This window comes from Aspergillus tanneri (assembly GCF_003426965.1).
Source record: "Aspergillus tanneri strain NIH1004 chromosome Unknown AapTan_7_pilon_pilon_pilon, whole genome shotgun sequence".
Taxonomy (NCBI): domain Eukaryota; kingdom Fungi; phylum Ascomycota; class Eurotiomycetes; order Eurotiales; family Aspergillaceae; genus Aspergillus; species Aspergillus tanneri.
The window spans coordinates 1661469-1680458 of record NW_022984634.1 but is presented as its reverse complement, the minus strand read 5'-3'; the positions used below and the strand labels follow the sequence as shown (position 1 = coordinate 1680458).

At 46.1% G+C, this 18990-nt stretch overlaps 7 protein-coding genes across 7 annotated transcripts; 6 read left to right on the top strand and 1 right to left on the bottom strand.

Annotated features, from left to right (window-relative positions):
- Positions 1 to 84: 84 nt before the first annotated feature.
- ATNIH1004_007139 (putative C2H2 zinc finger domain protein) lies at positions 85 to 2955 on the top strand (the record flags this gene model as incomplete). The annotated part of the gene is made up of 4 exons (XM_033571766.1): positions 85 to 192; positions 251 to 578; positions 873 to 1922; positions 2432 to 2955. 4 exons carry the CDS (start codon positions 85 to 87, stop codon positions 2953 to 2955), a joined length of 2010 nt encoding a protein of 669 aa, XP_033425081.1.
- A 506-nt stretch (positions 2956 to 3461) lies between these two features.
- ATNIH1004_007138 (uncharacterized protein) lies at positions 3462 to 4261 on the bottom strand (the record flags this gene model as incomplete). The annotated part of the gene is made up of 3 exons (XM_033571765.1): positions 3462 to 3881; positions 3962 to 4171; positions 4241 to 4261. The coding sequence occupies 3 exons, from the start codon at positions 4259 to 4261 to the stop codon at positions 3462 to 3464; spliced, it is 651 nt and encodes a 216-aa protein (XP_033425080.1).
- A 655-nt stretch (positions 4262 to 4916) lies between these two features.
- On the top strand, positions 4917 to 7248 carry ATNIH1004_007137 (WD40 repeat domain-containing protein; the record flags this gene model as incomplete). Its single annotated transcript, XM_033571764.1, has 6 exons — positions 4917 to 5127; positions 5212 to 5292; positions 5356 to 5699; positions 5760 to 6131; positions 6187 to 6958; positions 7028 to 7248. The coding sequence occupies 6 exons, from the start codon at positions 4917 to 4919 to the stop codon at positions 7246 to 7248; spliced, it is 2001 nt and encodes a 666-aa protein (XP_033425079.1).
- Positions 7249 to 8315: 1067 nt separating this feature from the next.
- Positions 8316 to 9667, top strand: ATNIH1004_007136 (uncharacterized protein; the record flags this gene model as incomplete). The annotated part of the gene is made up of 3 exons (XM_033571763.1): positions 8316 to 8797; positions 8863 to 9473; positions 9549 to 9667. 3 exons carry the CDS (start codon positions 8316 to 8318, stop codon positions 9665 to 9667), a joined length of 1212 nt encoding a protein of 403 aa, XP_033425078.1.
- A 557-nt stretch (positions 9668 to 10224) lies between these two features.
- ATNIH1004_007135 (uncharacterized protein) lies at positions 10225 to 10614 on the top strand (the record flags this gene model as incomplete). Its single annotated transcript, XM_033571762.1, has 1 exon — positions 10225 to 10614. One exon carries the CDS (start codon positions 10225 to 10227, stop codon positions 10612 to 10614), a length of 390 nt encoding a protein of 129 aa, XP_033425077.1.
- Positions 10615 to 13123: 2509 nt separating this feature from the next.
- Positions 13124 to 14440, top strand: ATNIH1004_007134 (TauD/TfdA dioxygenase family protein; the record flags this gene model as incomplete). The annotated part of the gene is made up of 8 exons (XM_033571761.1): positions 13124 to 13274; positions 13336 to 13538; positions 13591 to 13664; positions 13724 to 13872; positions 13931 to 14039; positions 14096 to 14223; positions 14301 to 14383; positions 14435 to 14440. 8 exons carry the CDS (start codon positions 13124 to 13126, stop codon positions 14438 to 14440), a joined length of 903 nt encoding a protein of 300 aa, XP_033425076.1.
- Positions 14441 to 18071: 3631 nt separating this feature from the next.
- SNX3 (Sorting nexin-3) lies at positions 18072 to 18722 on the top strand (the record flags this gene model as incomplete). The annotated part of the gene is made up of 4 exons (XM_033571760.1): positions 18072 to 18149; positions 18310 to 18411; positions 18503 to 18632; positions 18694 to 18722. 4 exons carry the CDS (start codon positions 18072 to 18074, stop codon positions 18720 to 18722), a joined length of 339 nt encoding a protein of 112 aa, XP_033425075.1.
- Positions 18723 to 18990: the final 268 nt, after the last annotated feature.

Sequence of the window (18990 nt, the reverse complement as noted above, 5' to 3'; positions counted from 1 at the left end):
TATTCACCAACATTTTCCAGCTGCAGTCAACTGGGTTTCACACCTCTGCAGTACTTTTATTCAGGCTTCGAGGCCACTTCCGTCATGTCTCAATATGATGAGGACATCTATGATGTGCAACTCACTATCCCAAATTTTGGGCGGTCTCCTGATGGACACCTGATGCCACCTAGACTCATAGATACAACAACAGTGAGTTGTCTAATACGTGCTAATAGTCTCATGGTAGGTAGCTAATAGTACTTCGAAGTTGCAGAGTCAGTCATCCTCCCTGTCACCTTCAAGCAGTGTGGGTGTAGATCCGCTTCAAGAGAACCCTCCCCCCCAAGGCATACCGCCGATTGACCAGGAAGGTACTCTGATGGGAATCTCATCCCAATTGCCGAGCATTAGCACCCATGGGTCCGATTTTTCATTCGACGAGGTGATGGGAACCAGCCCTCAGATCGGACTACTTTCCTGCCCCCTATATCCAAACCCTTCATTTGATCAATTAGAAAGACTGAAAAATGAGCTGGAGCAAGTTGGAACAACAGTCCAGGAGAATGTCTCTCAACTTAGCCTACACCAGCTGTATGGTATGAAGAGCATACTTAAGAGCAGCTTTAGTAGGTTTGAGGCTGCAATTCAGACCAAAATTGAGTCCGATACACACTCCAGCTCTAGCGGCAGACGAGGAGATAGATATATCTGCAAGCTCTGTCCGTACGGGAGTCGCAAATTGTATGGCGCGCGGGGATCTTTCAAGCGGCATGTGTCAGATGTACATGCCCCCAGATATGTGTTCTCTTGCCCTTATACTCCATGCCCTTGGTTCTCCTATAGGAGAGATAAGGTACACGGGCATCTTAGAACTACCCACAGGCATCCAGAGAGGCTAGGAAGGGATGAAATCAATCACCTTGAGAGGCGAGTGGAACCACCAAACAGCTGTGAGCTTTGTATGAATTTGGTTGGCAACTGGGATGAATATTTCAATTGTATCTCCAATCACTGCCGTATTCATGAAGATGATTCTGGTGAAACTAGCGCAAGTCAGAGCAGAAGAAGCAGCCGTGACAGTGGCAATGGTGGAAACGGCAACGGTGGGAACTTCACGGGGGGAGGAGGTATTCCTGGAACAGGATTCCAAAATCTTTTCCCATATGGAGATGGGGGCAACCAGATGAATGGTAACTCTTTCTACTCGAATACTGGGCAGCAATATTACTCCCATGGAAGCAGTTTTTCCAATGATGTGGGCCTTGCGTCTCTTGCAGAGAACTACTCGCCAGACGCTTCGAACTCAAGCTTCGAGCAAGCGGTGCCTTTAGAGGAACAAGTGCCTTATTCCCAAGCCCCGGGGCAACCAACCAACCGAGAACAGCTCCGTCGAGAAACACAAGCACTCTCGGGTTGCCAACATTTGCCTCAGGGTAAAATAACAACAGACCTTGTGGACTCAGATGATGATGACTATAGTAGCTTACAATCGACATTTTCAGAAACACCGTTACGTCCTAGGCATCGGAGTGACAGTACTATTTTTGAAACAAAGCGTTTTGAGAGGATGCCTACTAAAGATCGGCAGAAGCCTCTCGATCCTCATCTCGATGGTGCCTCTAACCGACAATGCAAGAATTGTCATCATATTCTGAATGACTGCGCACTTTGTCGATTACAGAAACCAGAAGCTGACAGATGCCATGTTTGCTTTGACAGATTGGGTCAACAGCAAGAGCGCCTAGGGGTGCCTACCCCGCAGAATCACATTTATTTACATGATGTTGCCTCCAGCAGGAAACTGGACTGCCGCATTGATCCCACTGAACGCGATAAGGAGCCAATCAATCTAACACAAGAAGGTCAACCAAAGAGTTGCCCTTATCCTATATCAGAAGAGTCCGAGCAATTGAATGCAGATTTTGATAATGCATTGACTAGTTCGCTCGGCCAAAGGTCTCACCTAGTGGAGCCTTTGGCAACAAGGGATCAAGAGAAACCAAATAGCTGCCTAAAGAAAACTCCACCTAGCGTATTGTCGTCAAATTTTTTTTACATATCTGGTAGCAAATCCTCGGACAATACTCTGGACATAACTCGTGCTTCACTGCCAGCTACAAGGATTTCGATATATGCGAAACTATTTTCTCGTGGAAGATTCATAGAGCCTTCTCAAATATTATACTATGTACTGAGTATACATGGATATCCGCCCCCTATGGTTGAACTCACTCAGAATTCAATAAGTGACAAAAGAGAACTCCATCGCTTTGGCATGGAAGATTTCAAGTGCAGCCCTGCGATTTCTTTATCAACTGAGCTATGTGCCACTATCAGACAAGGAAGAGCAAAGTTATTCAGATCATGTATGTCGGATGAATCGAAGGTGTGTGGTATGTATTCAACGCATACGCTTTGATGTTGACAAACTCCTAACAGTATCTTATAGTAAATCAACCGCAAGCAGGGTCTCGAGCAGGAGCAAAGGAAAAGGCCCTCGATGTTTTGCCTCCGATTTTAGTCGATCTAAGTCAACAGACGAAGCTTCTCCAGGATTTGCATCGGCCTAAACCTTTGGTCTCTCGTAGAAGATACAATGCATTGCGAGCAAAGCTTCACGTCATTGTAGAGATCCTGGCACTCAGAGAATCTGTCAAATCATCTGTTCCACAGCCTAATAAGCGTGATACTACTTCATGTTCGAATTCTATCATATCGGAACAGAGTCTCTTGATACTCCCTAGGCTTGACCTTGACCTGGGATTACAGGAGATTCATTCCTCGATTTACATCGTTCTCGAAACACTCAATATGTTGAAACAACTAACAAAAGAAAATGCGTCAACGACACTCTCTAAACACCTATACGACGCTGATGATGAAATGGCCCTCATGATTATTTTGATACCCGTGTTAGCGACATTGCTGAGGACGCCAACTCTGCAGATGAGTTCGGCGGCATTTGCATATTGATCCTCATTTCTATGTCCCGGAATTTTATTTTATTTTACATTATTATTATTATTGTTGTTGTTGTTGCTGTTGTTGTTGTTTTGGTGTTTGTTATTGTGAATAGGCACATTATGTGCCTGTAATACCAGTTGCGCAGCTTCGGCAAGATGTTTAGTTCGTCAGACACTTGTTATTCATTTCGTGGCCAATTTCTTTCAAGTGTAATCGTGCTGCTTACCCTGTGATGTAATCTCTTTCTCTTTAATTTTTACCTTGTCGCACTGATTTATTACCTGTACTTAGGGTATTTATACTGAAAATACTTAGTATACTAGTAAGAAAGATAGCTAGCGTTTTCAGATGTATACTCCAATTAGTAACTAGGGGAGACTTGGTAAGCAATTGGGTCGTCAGATCCTCTGATTCCAGGGCTGCTGCACTGATTGCCACAAGCAGATAGAAGACGAGCAAACCCCGGTGGCCCACGGCGAAAACATCTATACTCTAGGTAGTAGGTATGGTGAGGTCTAGCTGTTCGGAGAATCTCCAAGCTCGATTCCGCTCTGCTGAAACCATATCAAATGAAGAACACAGTCCACCTTCCGCTCGCAGATCCTTATTGTCAACGCCGACTGGAAGAAATGAGGCCGTCTTGGACACCGCAAAATCACTTCGCAGAGAAGGCTGCACCAAAATCCCGGTGATCGGAACTGAGAAGTCACGGGCGCGGCAGAAGCAGACAGCTTCGCGGCGGCCAGAGAATGTATACACTGTGCCACCAAGGACTTGGAGCGCCTCGTGCTGCATTTCGCGAAGACAAGTGCATGGGCTACCGCATCGCCTAGGGAATCCCGATCGTTATAAGCGACTGGGAGATGAGCCACGATGAGACGCTTTTTCCCAGTCCCTTCGACTTCCGACCTAAGTGGTAGATTAAAGAGACATATCTGTCCGACATTATTTTCAGGTTCGGTTAGTGGGCTTACTCTGGTCGCTATCTGGGGCATGATTTGTTGTATATTCTTACTGCCCGGATATTGTGGGCGTTTGCAGTGCGGCATGCCACCGAAAATGGGCCCGTCGTCCAGATCGGCCGCGCGGTAATGAAGAGTGTGGGGAATACATATTTGTTCTCGGTGGTACCCGACTTCAAGGTGTCGTTGATGCCTCGAGATAAGAGCGTCGAAATGTCATTTTGGAAGAATGGCCGTCTGCGGGAAAAGACGGCGATGCCCTTCTAGACCAAATAATGCCCACTACATGGGTTATTAAATGTCTGTCAGCCGTATCTGGGACATAACGATACCTTCGTTCGTCGCGTGTCCATGAAAGCTGAGCACCATGGCATTCACATAGTATCATGGCAGTTGGGCGACCACCAGTCTATTGACTGGGCATAACTGCTGCGCCAATATCTGGTCATTAGGGAGCGAGATTAACGATCTTACTGTATGATGATGTGGATATGATGATGGGGTAGATGGAGGAAGTTAGTAAACAACATAGAAGGACTGGGAGGTGCAGGGGGGTCATGTTGACGGTGATTGGACCTTCGTTCGTGAATTTCGTAACTTTCGGATTGATATAGACTCATTTTCAATGCCTCGTTTAGATAGGCTAGTAATATTGGCACAAGGTAGAAGAGGTAATTATGGAGGCAAGTTACGTACTGTGCTGCCTTCCTGAATGGGTTAGGTGGCTATAACTGGAATGGGAATCCTTCGGGGTTAGCCCGGAGTTAAAGGTTGAATAATTAACCTATGAGAGATGACATAACTAGCGGGCTGGGGTATCGATAAGCACGCCAACAGTGACAACTCCATAGCTGGAAGTTGCCGGTCAGATGGGAAGCACTGCTCTTTAAGGGCCAGTATTGTCAGGTGCCTTGTGGCCTTTTATTGGATAACTCATTGGTGTACTGATAATCCCTGTATTTCTGTGGTCTGACCGGCCGATATAGCCCCTCACAGCTCCGACCGATCATGAGTTCTTCACCCACTTCTGACGACCGATCGCAGCCGTCATCCCGGGGTGACTCGTCCGCCGTATGGCACCCCGCAAGAGAATGGCTTGAAGAGGACGAAGAGGATGAGGACTTTGAACCAGAATCTGAACTATCATCGGATGAGAGAGATGATTTAAATGACGAAGAACCTGAAGACAGAGGACCGAATACCTTTAACTTGTATATCGGTATGGTTGTCTTCTATTATAACTCCTTGTTTCAAATGCCCCTCGTGCGTTGCTGATAATTTGATCATTTGCTTGATATGAAAGACCCTGATCATTTCGAGCTCCAGATGGACTCCCCGAATGACCGAGAAGGTGGGGATGGCCGAACAGGACGGCAGAGTCGGGGTATAGTAAATCACGTTCACTGTTATTTGCAACATTTTCAGGCTAAATATCTAACTTAAGTAGTCTCTGCCGCTCGACTGCTTAATCTACTGGCTTCTAGTGGTCTAAGACAAATCCTCCATTATAATAGCTGGCCCAATGACGACGACGGTGATGATAACGATGAGTACTACAGGGGATTTTTCAGGTATCGAAGACAACCAGAGCGAGGGGTAACTAGTCAGTTTCCGAAGGTTCCAAGTGACGAAGGAATAAAATTGATGAGATCTGGCGATTTCGGGAGCAATACACATTTTGCCGACGAGTTGATGAAACGCAGAAGAGCGCTGGCTATGAAAATGATGTGGCGAGAATTGGGTATTGACGTATCAGGAGGCCCGAAGAGAGAGGTGCAGTCTATATCTCAGGTGTGTGCTGGATCATGTATAAGCCACAGTATTTCCGTTATGCTGATACTGAGGATCAAGGGTTTAATACCTGGGTCAGACGCTGACAAGATTATCCATTTCGACTCACGATGTTACTCGGGACAATTTTCCGACGATGGAAACTTCTTTTTTTGCTGCGCACAGGATTTCAAGGTCAGGATGTATGACACATCCAACCCTTTTGAATGGAAGTACTACAAGACAGTAGACTACCCTTTCGGCCAGTGGACCATCACCGACGCAAGCTTAAGCCCAGACAATAGGTTCTTGGCTTATACTTCAATTCGAAACCTCGTTTGCCTCGCGCCCACGGACCCAGTCGACACGTCTGATCCAGCCATATTGGATTTGTCTATACTTCCAGGTGGAAGAGCCGGTCGGCGAGGTCTCTATGGTAGCTCACATTTTGGAGTAGGAATCATACATGTGGCCCTGGTTGAGTTCAACATAACTAACATGTTTACAGATCTGGTCTATTCGATTTTCTGGCGATGGCCGTGAAATAGTAGCCGGCACGTCTGATCATTCTGTGATTGTCTACGACCTCGAGACGAGACAATCCGTTCTGCGTTTACAAAACCACGAAGATGATGTAAACGCGGTCTGCTTCGGAGACAAATCTTCGCCTCACATTCTCTATTCAGGTTCCGATGACACCACACTACGGGTCTGGGATAGGCGCTCAATGGGTGACGGGCGCGAGGCTGGGGTTTTTATGGGCCATACAGAAGGATTGACTTACGTTGACAGTAAGGGTGATGGGCGATACGTTATTTCTAACGGCAAAGACCAGACGATGAAACTGTGGGACCTGAGAAAACTGATGACTACGGCCAAGTTCGACACTCTCGATATCGGCCGGTACACCAGTGGCTTCGACTACCGGTTCGAATCTTATCCGTCCAACTACTACGAACCGCACCCGCACGACTGCTCGGTTGTTACATTCCGAGGACATCGGGTGCTCAAGACTTTGATACGGTGTCATTTCTCACCTCCAGGAAGCACCAACTCGAGATATGTGTACACAGGGAGCGAAGACGGAAAAGTATATGTATACAATTTGGACGCGACATTAGCCGGAACGATCGATGCAGGGCATGCGACGGTGGACACGCGACCACAAGACCCTGATATATTTACCACTGCGTATGAGGTCAGGAGCAGGAGCGGCGAAATGATGTGGCGAACTTGTGTTCGAGATGCAAGCTGGCACCCTAATGCTCCCGTGCTTGCTGGTAAGTCATTGCTAATAAATACGCCAAGGAATTCCCTGCATAGAACATGTTTTTACTGATCGTTTTCAGCAACATCTTGGAATGGCTGGGGCCTGTCAACCGGTACCTGCACCCTGCATACGTGGAACGACTCTGCGGCTGAGGATGAAGGCGATCCACCGGTCGGAAGGAGCTACGATTGCAAGTTGAATCCGGTGCCTGAGTTTAATCAATTCAAGGATACCATCAGCCGAATAAGAAGCCGACCGGTGGAGAGAGCACCGATGAACGATGAATTTGAACTATGGTGATATGACGTCCGTGTAAAGATTGCTACTATTTGTGATTTATGTCCCTCGTATCATCGGAGTTAGACCTAATTCATTATAGCGTTTTTGTGTGTAAATGAGAGCGATGAACCAATGCTTTTGTTCTGATTTCCACATTGGGTTTACCTGAGGTGTTCGGATTTATAGTTCTGCCGGTCGCCGACCGCCAACTCCTTCGAGATCGAAGCTCGCCTTCCTGATCGCGCTCCACCTGCATCGTCCTGCTTCGGACACGTCTTACAAGGGGGTTTTCTGATATAGATCAATTCCTGTTGACCCTTGGAACTCCGTTTTCTCATCTTTCTTTCTGTCTACTTTCAATTTCTCGTCGGCTTTGACCCCCACCGCTGGCGGCTACGATTCAGGGGATACCGATTGGGCGTGTACTTCCTGGCTTGTATCTGTGTTTCGGGGGACTTCGAACTAATTTGAAACTACCGGCCTTGTTTGCCACCTTTCCTTTTTATATCTTCTTGTGTGCTCTAATCTGGAGGGCTGTGTCAGAACTTGTTCACTAGCAAAATTGCTCTCCCTGCCTGACTGTGGCAGCGGAACTCTCACCGGCGCCGCATCTTTTGTGGTTTTATCTTCATCTCCCTCGCTTGCTTGAACTAAACTTCCCATACTATTACCTGTACTTGGAATCCAGAGACAAGGAGAGAGAATACTGCGCGCTGCGCCTCAGAAATATCAGTGTATCGGCTGGTGAAAAGACTTTGTTCCTTTTTGAAGCTGTGTTCGCTTCGGATTGTACGTATCATCGTGCCTCTTTATCCTTCTGTCATTGTTTGTACTTTTATTTTCTTCTTTTAAGAGGTTTGAAGTTATTCGCGGCATTTGCTCCAAGGATGACCCAATACAATCCCCTACTATTCGGGATATCTGCAAAATCCTTTTTTCATCGCAAGTGAATGATCATCTTCTTGCTAATTGAAGACATATGTCCACAGACATGTACATCTATTAACTCAGCGAAGCTAAGGAGAAAAGACAAGGACTGTATAATTCACAACCAGACAATCAAAGTTTGCTTTGCTATACTTATCACGATGGCGACTGAAGATGATAACTTCGATATTGACATCTACGGTGATGGGGGTGGCTACAATGCCAATGAACAAGGAGATTACAAACATGATGATGAGACCAAACACGATGACTCGGAGCTCATTCTAGACGCGCCAGAAAATACCCACAATGGTGGCCCTCCACAAGGCGATAGTACCATTGAAGTGAATGCGAGGCAAGATAATACCGAAAGTATAAACGCAAACGGCGGACATGTAACGCATTCCGAGGTCAGTCAGCAGCAGGCCCCTAAGGAGAACCCGGCTCCTCCACAGGGTGTAAAGCGCAAGGAACACGATGACCGCCCAACGGACCCTGATGCGACGGCGGCTTTGCTTATCTCCGACCTCTATTGGTGGACTACCGATGATGATATTCGTGGTTGGATTCGTGAAGCTGAATGCGAGGATGAGCTCAAGGATGTAACATTCAGCGAGCATAAGGTGAACGGGAAAAGCAAAGGGTAGGTTCGGACTATTCCGGCTCTTGCTTGTTACTACACGGTCACTAATTCTAACTGTATAACAGTCAAGCATTTATCGAGTTTAGCTCCCTTCAAGCCTCAACCGCCACCAAACACAAGATCGAATCCTTTAGCCTTTCTGGCCAGTCTGGAAGAAAATATACGGTTAATTATACCAACCCTCAACCGAACCCCTTTCGCACACTACCAAAGGATGCTCCTATGAGGAAGGATAACCAGGCCAGGTCAATGTCCGGGGGTTTTAACGCTCCAAACCAAAACATGAACTTCGGTATGAATAACATGGCAGGGGGTTTTCGAGGTGGCCGTGGAGGAAGCTTCAACCGGGGTGCTATGGGTAATAACATAGGAAATTTTGGTAACCGCAATTTCCAAAATCCTATGGGTGGTTTCCAGAACCAGATGGGTGGTGGCTTCCCCTCGAATCCAATGGGCGGTATGCAAAACTATGGGTTTAACAACCGTGGTGGTATGATGGGGGGTGGCATGCGAGGTGGACCTGGAGGCATGCGTGGGCGTGGTGGTGGTATGGCTGGACCGAATATGATGGGGATGCCTGCCATGAACCCCATGGGCGGCATGGGAATGAATCCGATGTCTGGTGGAATGAACCCCATGATGGGTGGTGGAATGGGTGGAAACATGGGTATGCAAGGTATGTTTCATTGAGATGCGTATGCTCTCTGCTTAATCTTATCTGTGTGCATGTCCTGACCACGATTCTTGCTAGGAAAAGGTGGTTTCCAAGGCCCCAATCCAGCATTTAACCAGGGGTTCTTTTCTCCCAACCAGGGAGTAGGAGATGGATCCTGGAATCCGCATGGTGCCAAACGCAGTCGACAGGAATAAACGATAATCTGAATCAAAGAGATTCACAATCCCTGGGCTTTAAATCCCGGTTGACCCTAGACGGTGTAGGGAGCTTGAGTGATATTTTTCTTCATGTTTGTACCACATGTTATATCTATATGTTCTCTGGCTCTTTCTTTCTTTATTTTCTTGCTTTCTGCTAACGGTTAACGGGAAATTGGTTTCTTTCTTATCTCGCATGGGGGTTTTCTATTCAGCTCTTCTCAAGGTGTATTAGACAATTTAAATGTTTCTTTTTCTCCGTTCCTTTTTCTTGTATTAATTTTCTTGTTGGCTGATGTGATGTGTACTGTACTATATACTCTTGTAACCCCCGCGGACTATGTCACGAAAATGCATTGCTGTATAGTTCAAATGGGGTTATCTTTCCCTTGGGTGAACACTTGCTGATTGGAGGGCTTGCGCCAACAGCCATGGTTCAACCATTTACATCATGGCTACGGACATACTATCATCAACTCGTCATGTTTTTTTCTCCTACCTGGATTGACCTCCAGTATTTATGGATTATCCTACGCTCCATCCCTTGGCCTTTAATGGATCCTACATTGCCTATCTCACACAACGGCTTCGAATACTACAATAATGAACTATACGTAGTTATTCCGCCGTATCATCGACACCGCCGCTTTGGTATCCCTGAACTGCAGGCATTTTTCAACACTTCCTCCATTGAGGAGCAGCCTGCACATTGGTACAGGGCTCAACTCATTCATTACGGCCTACAGCCGATAACCAACAAACGCACCGCGGCAATGCGGTTTCTAGAAGCTTTGAACCGGGATATACTTGAAATACCAGAATACATCCGGCGCTTGGAACGCGAGCTGAAGGAGTCGAAGGATAGGCAGAAAAAATCAAAGGGGAAGAATAGCCTGAAATACAGCTGCAAGAGGAAGGCATTAACTCTGAAGCCATTCCGGTAGCGAAGGGGACGATGAGTTATCCGGTGCTTCTTCTCTTCAGTCGTTTGGAAAAATCAGGAAACCGGGCAGTATGAATCTGACATTGGCTGCCATGAATATTACCTTAATAATGGCAGAGGAGACAACTGTAAAAAATTCCGCAACTCAGAGAACGCCAGAGCTGAGCAGGTTGAAAGGAAAATGAGCAGGACACCAGTCAGAAGGACCCAGAGAGTTCTCGCGGCACGGTAAGCAGATCTAATGAATATTGTATAGCAAATACGAGATGCCAATACTGGTACCGCCAGAAATGCAATAACGCTGACAATGCCTTTCAATCCCTTTCAATCCAGATCCCTCCTCCCTCACGACTCACCCAGTGCCTCCTGAATGGATCTTACAAGATCGATTCAGCGCAGGTAGACACAGTAATGCGGGCAAGGTCCTTTGCCTTGATCGAACGTCCATCTGGGCGATCAACTCGGCCAGGTAGAGGGCATACTCTTCATGAGTGAACGCCCATGGCGAGTTACCGACAAGAATGGAGAAGGCTGTCCCTTTCTGTGACGCAGGATTGGTTTGGATACAGGGTTACCCATGTACGGACAACGGTTCCATGGGATAATGAGGTTCTTCGGGAATGGAAACGTCGATGGGACTTTAATCTCCCGGATGGGTTTGGGTATACTTTTAATTTCGAATTCTGGAGTTGTCCGACGTCTGGGAAGGATGAGACAAGGGCATCTCGAGATGCCTGGAGTATGAAGGAAATCCTCGCTTGATGAGTAATTAAGAACTTCTTTGGTTGCCAACGAGTAGTTTAATTAATTAGATTGATTTTGGAGTTAAAGGCTTGGTTTAAAAGGCAGGTTCGTGCCCTTCATGATAACCGGCGGCTTGCTCATAGATTATACACAAGATTTCTCTCATTATTTCACGCAGATAGTTATCCACATAATACAACTATCAACTTCCTCTACTTTTGACTCCAATTCACATTCTGTTACGGAAACATTATAATCCGCCCGACTTGGCGGTGCGGAGTATCTGACGATCGATTCAACCCCTGAATCCTTTAGATAGTTGAACACCTCAATGAGAATAGAACTAGCCGGAAAGCTGAGAGAGCAGGAAAAGTAGCAGGAACAAAAAAAATTATGATCGGAAGCGGAGGCAAGGGGGGAAGCGAATTGCTTAAACAACAGGACAAAAAAGCTCGAAAAGAGCAATAGCTCGCGGAACAGCAGCTTCAAGTGACCTTACAAGATAAAATAGAAGCCAGCGACAGTTCCATGCTGCCGCAAAAGGTGGACCAACTGGGAAGTGGTTGTAGAGGCGATGGTCGAAGAGAGTCCATCAGAAACAATAGACAGTAACAGGTTCATTTCCAGCTCCACACCACCGGAGACCTTTCCGGCAACCAGAAAACCCTCCAGACACCGTTTAAGGACCGACAAAGGCAGATCAACTACGAATAAGCCCGAAAAAGCCTTCTATTGTCGTTGAAACTGAGGTGGAAACGGTGGAAGGCGAAATCGGGCCGGACTGCTTCGAGTAATCGTAGGCCCCACAAATATTCCGTGGAATGTAAAATGCAAACCCATTAGTTGTCTATCGCGAGTTAACTTTGTTATAAAGTCTCACAAAGAAATATTTTCTTGTTATTGTAATATGAGCTTCGAACTCCAGATTATAGTATTTTGGTCGGGCGAATCGCCGGAAATGGCAGACAGCCGGGAACACTTCTATTAATAAGGGGGTTTCATCGGCCCATAATTATTCAGTTTTTGAAGGATGTGGGTTGCTGGCAGACGTAGCCAGGTGTTGCTGGTAGGACTCAATTCATAGGTCACACTCCAGCGAGCCTTGTGTAACATGGAGTTGGAAGTCGTTGCTGTTTTCATTAACGACAGTCCTACAGCATGAGCACTTCCACCTACCATCTCCATGTGAAGCTGACCGTGTACCACTACTAAGTGTACCAAGTCGAATAATGGAAGCTATCAAGAAAAAAAATCATTATACTTGGATGTTGGAATAATAACAGTGAATAGACGGCCTTCGACTCTGTACATTGAAATTCGACGGTACAAGAAATATTTTGGTAACTTCTATCTTCCTTCCTCTCTCGATCGGGTTGGATTGAAGAGGACCCCATAACGAACAATTTTTTTTCAATACGGAAGTACGATGATAGAGATACTCTTGCGTTGTGTAGGCCAGGGCAGAGCGCGTTACATTCGTTTACGTTTGCAGTCAGGGTGATGGATTTAAGTTACATCGAAGGAACAGCTACAACTCGTATCTACATTTGCGTGGACCGGATTTATCGATGTTAATGTCATAAGGAGTAGTCTCGCAATCAGTCATACTTCTCTGCGAAATGCTCGGAACCTAAGTCCAGATGCCCGTCCAACGTTTAAGAGCATTGTTTCAGCCGCACTAGTGGCATCTATGTGAAAACGAGGTCAGCTGGACTGTTTACGTTTAAACTGCTAATACGTTACTCTTATTGATTAAGATACTCAAAATGGTTCAACCAACATATATGCGAACCTCTGGTGCGCTGGAACAATATGTCTATGCTGAGGCCACGAATTCCTTGGGAAGGGAGTACCCAGATCTCCAGCTATCTGCCATAGTCGGCAATGATAGCAAGATTAGGGACCTAGCAATTACAGGTAAAACTGTCCTACGTTAGAGGTGGAACAGTGTGCAACAGATATTAATAACTAAACACAGTATCTGAGCGCGGAGTTGTTGTCCTCCGTAACCAGAACATTAATATGGGCCAGTTCAAATATCTTATTCAGAGAATGGGCGAACTTACAGGTAAACCAGAGGAGGGAAAGCTACATATTAATGCGATCCATCCTGAGATTAATTCCTGTCTTGGAAATGACCATGCCCTGTCGGACCCCGAAATTTATGTAGTGTCATCCGATGTAGGTACCAATGAATTGTTGTAACAAGAGGTAACTGACAGTATGTTCTTAGCATAACCGTGACAAGTTTGATGACTACCTGAACACCAAAAAGAAGCAGTTTGCCAGCCGAGGTTGGCATGCGGAGTAAGTCTACTCCGTATTTAAGGATGGTTTTTGTGCCCTTCCCGCTAACGCCAAACAAGTACCTCATATGAGAACATTCCATCAGACTATGTCGGGATGAAGATGGTGAAAGCTCCTAAGGCTGGGGGCGACACCCTATTTGCATCTTGCTATGGGGCCTATGATCGGCTGTCTGAGCCATGGCAGAAGATGGCTGATTCGCTGACCTGTACGCTGTTCGAAACATATACAATAAAGTAAGATTATTAACCTATAATGCACTGAAGCTACGCACCATGAGCCGGATATTATGCCACTTGCAGACAAAGGAATCAAGCTCTGGTTAGGCCCCAGAGGCCATCCTGAAAATGTCGGTGGTAAATTTGAGGGGACACAGTAAGCCACAGCTTAGAATCCTCCTTTGTACATATAGTGAGCTGATGATAGCTTAGTCCTCTCGTGATAACCAACCCAGTAACTGGCTGGAAGGCTCTTTGGGGGTTTAGCCCAATTTCGATGCGCGCTAACGGGAGAATCAACGGTGTTACTGATTATGAACATGAACTGATGAAAGCCTACTGTATGTTAACGTACATGCCAGGAGCAGCATTGCCTAAAAGAATTATATTGCAGTATTCGTGCTAACAACTATACTAGTCTTGAAGTTAATTACAGACAATCATGATTTGCAATACCGCCATCGGTGGAAGCCTGATGATATTGTAATTTGGGACAAGTTCGTACCTAGCCTTCCTTTTCTGTTTCTGTTGACCATAAAAGCTAACAGAGAGCTATGAAGTCGGACTGTCCTCCATGCCGGTACATAGTATGTTTCATCTTCGGAAGCGAATATGGAAGTCATATCCCTAACACAATCAACAGTGACCTTAATGAGGAGCGGCTGGCATTCCGTGTCACTAGCCTCACCGGCAAATTATACTGCGACCCTAATTCTCTGTCTCGAGAGGAATACTTTCACAAAGAGCAATTGGAAAGGTCTACTACCTAATATCCTGCAGTGACCCGGTCGAAGGGACTTTAAGCGGATCGTCGTTGTCCAATTTATTGGAGCAACATATGTGGGGCTACTAAGTAATAAGGAAACCGAGCTTTCTATACTAGTTGTTAATCATCACTAATAGTTATACTGCGTTAAAGTGCCATCAACACTGATTTTTCCCTTTAATAAACTCTGTAGGCGCTTTCGTCGTATATTAGATGGGTATTGTCGCTGGTGGGGTTATCCTGCTGCCCCGGAATATCTTCAGCATCTGTATGTAGCGTACTCGACCACCGAGCTGCGCGCCTCTGTATTGCACATAAGATAAGTAGCACATTTTATAGGCCTAATATCTTAACGAAATAATGCGATTCCATTAAGATGGCATTATTTACTAGGGCACTTGAGTCTACTATGGCCTTGTTTGTTGCAATTACTGCAGGTTGGTGGCATTCGTGGCGATGTTAATTGCTGCCTTTGCATTTCCTCTTGCTCGCGAGCTTTTTGCTACCCTTTTTCCCCTGTTAGGCTTCCTCCATTCCGTATAAACATTCCGGTGCTGCTTGCATCCTTTTTAATGATTATTACCTTCCTGGAGCTGACATATTCTATGTTTTGCTAGAAGAGCATGTTGCATTGTATTCTCTCGCTTCTAATAACCTTATCCTTGTGTTAGGTGTGCGTGCGTCACCTAACATTACAGTGCGCTACTAAAGGTGCTCAGGAATACCTGATCCCATTGGGATCAGATATGGTGGTCTTTTGGTCCAGTGGAATAGTTAAAATCCTGAGCTTGGCTATAAGACCTTGGCTTGCTGCACAACAGTTGGAGTGATAGCTGGCTTGTTTCGAAGGCGCTGAATCCGTTACTTTTCCTGCTCCAGTTGATGTAGATTTGTAGGACTCTTCCCAATTCCAAAAGAATTACTGCTATGTGCTGCGGACGGTGGAATTGGCTGGAGCGGATGGAATTCGTGCACAGAGAAGTAGCCAAGCTACATAGCGTACAGTTAGTTCATACTATACCTTATTAGGATTTAACTAGGTTTAAACAGGTATAGTTAGGTAGTGCTAGCTGTTTTAGGAAGTTAGTCATGGAACATGGGGGGTTAGCTTGGCTCAACGTACTTTAATTTCTCAGGCCATTTAGAATTCCCTCTTTAGCCTTACGTTCTAAATATCTATCTAACCAGTCCTCATCAATAGAGGATTATGAAACTAAAGTACTAGCGTCTTGTTGTCTTTCACCCGAGAAAGTTGCTACTACGGAGTAGTAGTGTCATTATCATATTGTTCCTACTGTAACGTCTCATGTCAATTTTCGTCTTCCTGCACTTCCCCCCAAAGTAGGCCATTTATCCCTAAGAGGTTCAAATTTGCTGTGAGACGCGGCGCGAAACACCTGCCTGTTCTACCCGTATCCTCATTAGAGGCGCCGTATCTATTTCAATTTATCCCAGCTAGGGATAGAGAGAGTGGCTTAAATGGCCCCTATAAGCTTAGGATAAACCAGTTACAAGACGAGTTTTAGTTCAGTGTGTCTAATATTTCCAGCCAACATCCATAGCACAATATCCAAAAAGCATTCCATTTCATATTTCTACCCGTCACGTCTGATTTTCTCATTTACCCATGGTCTGTTCAATATTCTCCATGGTGATTGCGGTCTGCAGGGCCATCTGACGGCTGCCTGTGCTCAATACCTCGCTGACGTCTTTAAATCGACGTTTCCACCTCTGCCATACTGTCAGGTATAATCCATCACATCCGTGTTCATTGCTATTCATGGGAAATCGTAGTCAATAGAGTTATCGCCCACTGTGCGTGATCCGCTCCATCGCAACTCTAGCTTCGCAATCGAGTTCTGGACCATCTGCAGGCTCGTCTAATGCGTCACGTAGTGCCCAGGCTGCGAAAGAGACCCACAGGACCGCATCGAGTTTCAATAGCGGCACTGAAAATGAATTGAGGTTTATCCATCGACCTACCTCATTGGTAGTATTACTGGGATCGCCAGGAGCTAATCAACGTAGATGGGAACGGGAGTCAGAAATAACGTGTAAATCCACACCTCTCTCATGCTTGGTGCAAAAATTGGGAGATCAATCCAAACCCGCCGGGAGTTTCTACAGCGTGTATTAGCTTCACTCCCAAAAGAGCTCGAAGATTGCAACAATGCATAGTTACTTCCCAGATTTCCACCGTCACTGGCGCTGAAAATGATCGAATGAGCTCTACCAGTCGATTCTACTAGGGCTGCACATGCAGGACTTGCTTGGCTACATGGGTAAAAATGGCCCCAGACGCTCCATAGGAATGTTTCCACGTTGTCACTATAAGAGTTACTACTGGCTCGCATCGGAGGAATCAGGTGACTATCTTTTGGGCAACAACGACAGGGGATTCGACATTGGGAAGCTGCAAGTACTCCTGGAGAATGGTAAAAAGAACTAGTTCGGGTCTTAGAGGATTGTCAGTCACGCAGTCATTACGGTAATGAGAGGTGGATACTGTCTTTTTCGAGCATTTGATCAGAGAAGGAGTATGGGGTTTGGGCTCGGTCTTAAATAGGCCATGGGGCACGTGGTTGGTTTTGGAACATAAGTCGCATATTAGTACTGTGTCATACGTCGTAGGTTCCAACTGTATCCTGGACATGAACTGAATAATTTTTAGGTGAGACGGTTCCAAATTGACCCACATTGTGGAATATATGGCGACAGGCCGAGTTCTTGGTTTTCGAGAGTTCCAAGAGTTTTATCCCATCGTACCTGAGATGGTTACCCACTTTCGGAGCAGTGCTAAAGCTTCATGGCTCTAGATAGGCCGGGGATTTTGTTTTATCCCGATTACTGAGACACTCTATGTACCCTGTACATTAACATGGGGACGAGCGAGCTGTAGCCATAACACCGAGTAAGCCACCCGAACATGATTTTCAGTATAGTTGAAAAATATAAGATACCTTATTTGCACTAATCAAAATAAAACTATTTTGTGTATATAATAATGAAACTATCTACTAGAGCATCTAGTTTCAGTATAACCAATCTGGTAAGTGTCGTGAGCTCAAAATAGACATCTAAGATAAGCGTTACAGCGGAATGGATCAACCATCCCCCGATACGCATCAATCACGGGAGCAGCACGTTATCGTCATCAGCCTTCCCTCATGCCCATCCAGCCACTCAATTTTGGAGTCATTTCCCCGACCAGGTCGTCTATCAGGCTCATGTGTCTGTATTAGCCGGTTCTCTTCTCGGTGGCATCACGGACTCTCCTAAACTCCCTCCCCGGGGTCAGGACAGCCCACCACGTGCAGTCCAGCACGACCTAGTTTCCCCGCGGTCTTCATTGTTCGTGAATCAACTCTTCCCAGTCCTCTACCTACCTCTCCATTCACCTCCCTCCAACAATTTCTCGACACAATGCAGGCCGTTCCAGAATCACGACAGCAGACCTTTGAGGAGATTTATGGACCTCCTGAGAATTTCCTCGAAATTGAGGTATGTCCACCTACAGAAATCCCAATTTACCCTGCCTGTCACCATCTTAATCATATTTAAAAGCCCAACAACAATCCCTCTTAAACTTCTCTCATTCCATGTCTACTCCACCACACCATTTCCTTAATCCCCCCCAAAACAGCTAATAAGAAACCTTTAGGTCCGGAACCCGCAAACCCACGGTACATCACGGAACATGTACACTTCGTACGAAATCGTCTGTCGTACCAACATCCCCGCTTTCAAACTCAAGCACTCGATCGTACGCCGCCGATACTCCGACTTCGAATACTTCCGCGATATCCTGGAGCGCGAGAGCACGCGCGTCACCATTCCCCCCGCTACCGGGAAAGGTGTTTACGAACCGGTTCAGCGATGACGTAATTGAGCATCGGCGCAAGGGATTGCAGCGGTTCTTGGAGGTCGTGGCGGGACATCCGCTTTTACAAACGGGGAGTAAAGTGCTGGCGAGCTTTATACAGGGTTGGGATGCCCCTTCTGTGTTCTCATTGTTGGATCAAGTGCTAATGGTGGAATTTGATAGATCCGAACTGGGATCGGAATGCGTGGTAATCTCGGCTCACTGAAGTCGATTCCATGCTTACTTTCCATTCGGGACTGTGAACTAGTTTGTTCACTGAAGTTCCTCCCTTTCCGCTCGTTCTGTCCATCCGTATGGGTTTCTGTCCGAAGTGGTATTGTGGTATATCCCTCAGCGTCATGCATTGGCTGATTAATTGGTTGATTGTAGTAAAATTGGGATGCGTGAGACATGTTCTATGCCTGGTCTCTTTTTTCTGTCTTTCTGTGTGTCTGTTCCTGCGTCCCTGGTGGGGTTTTC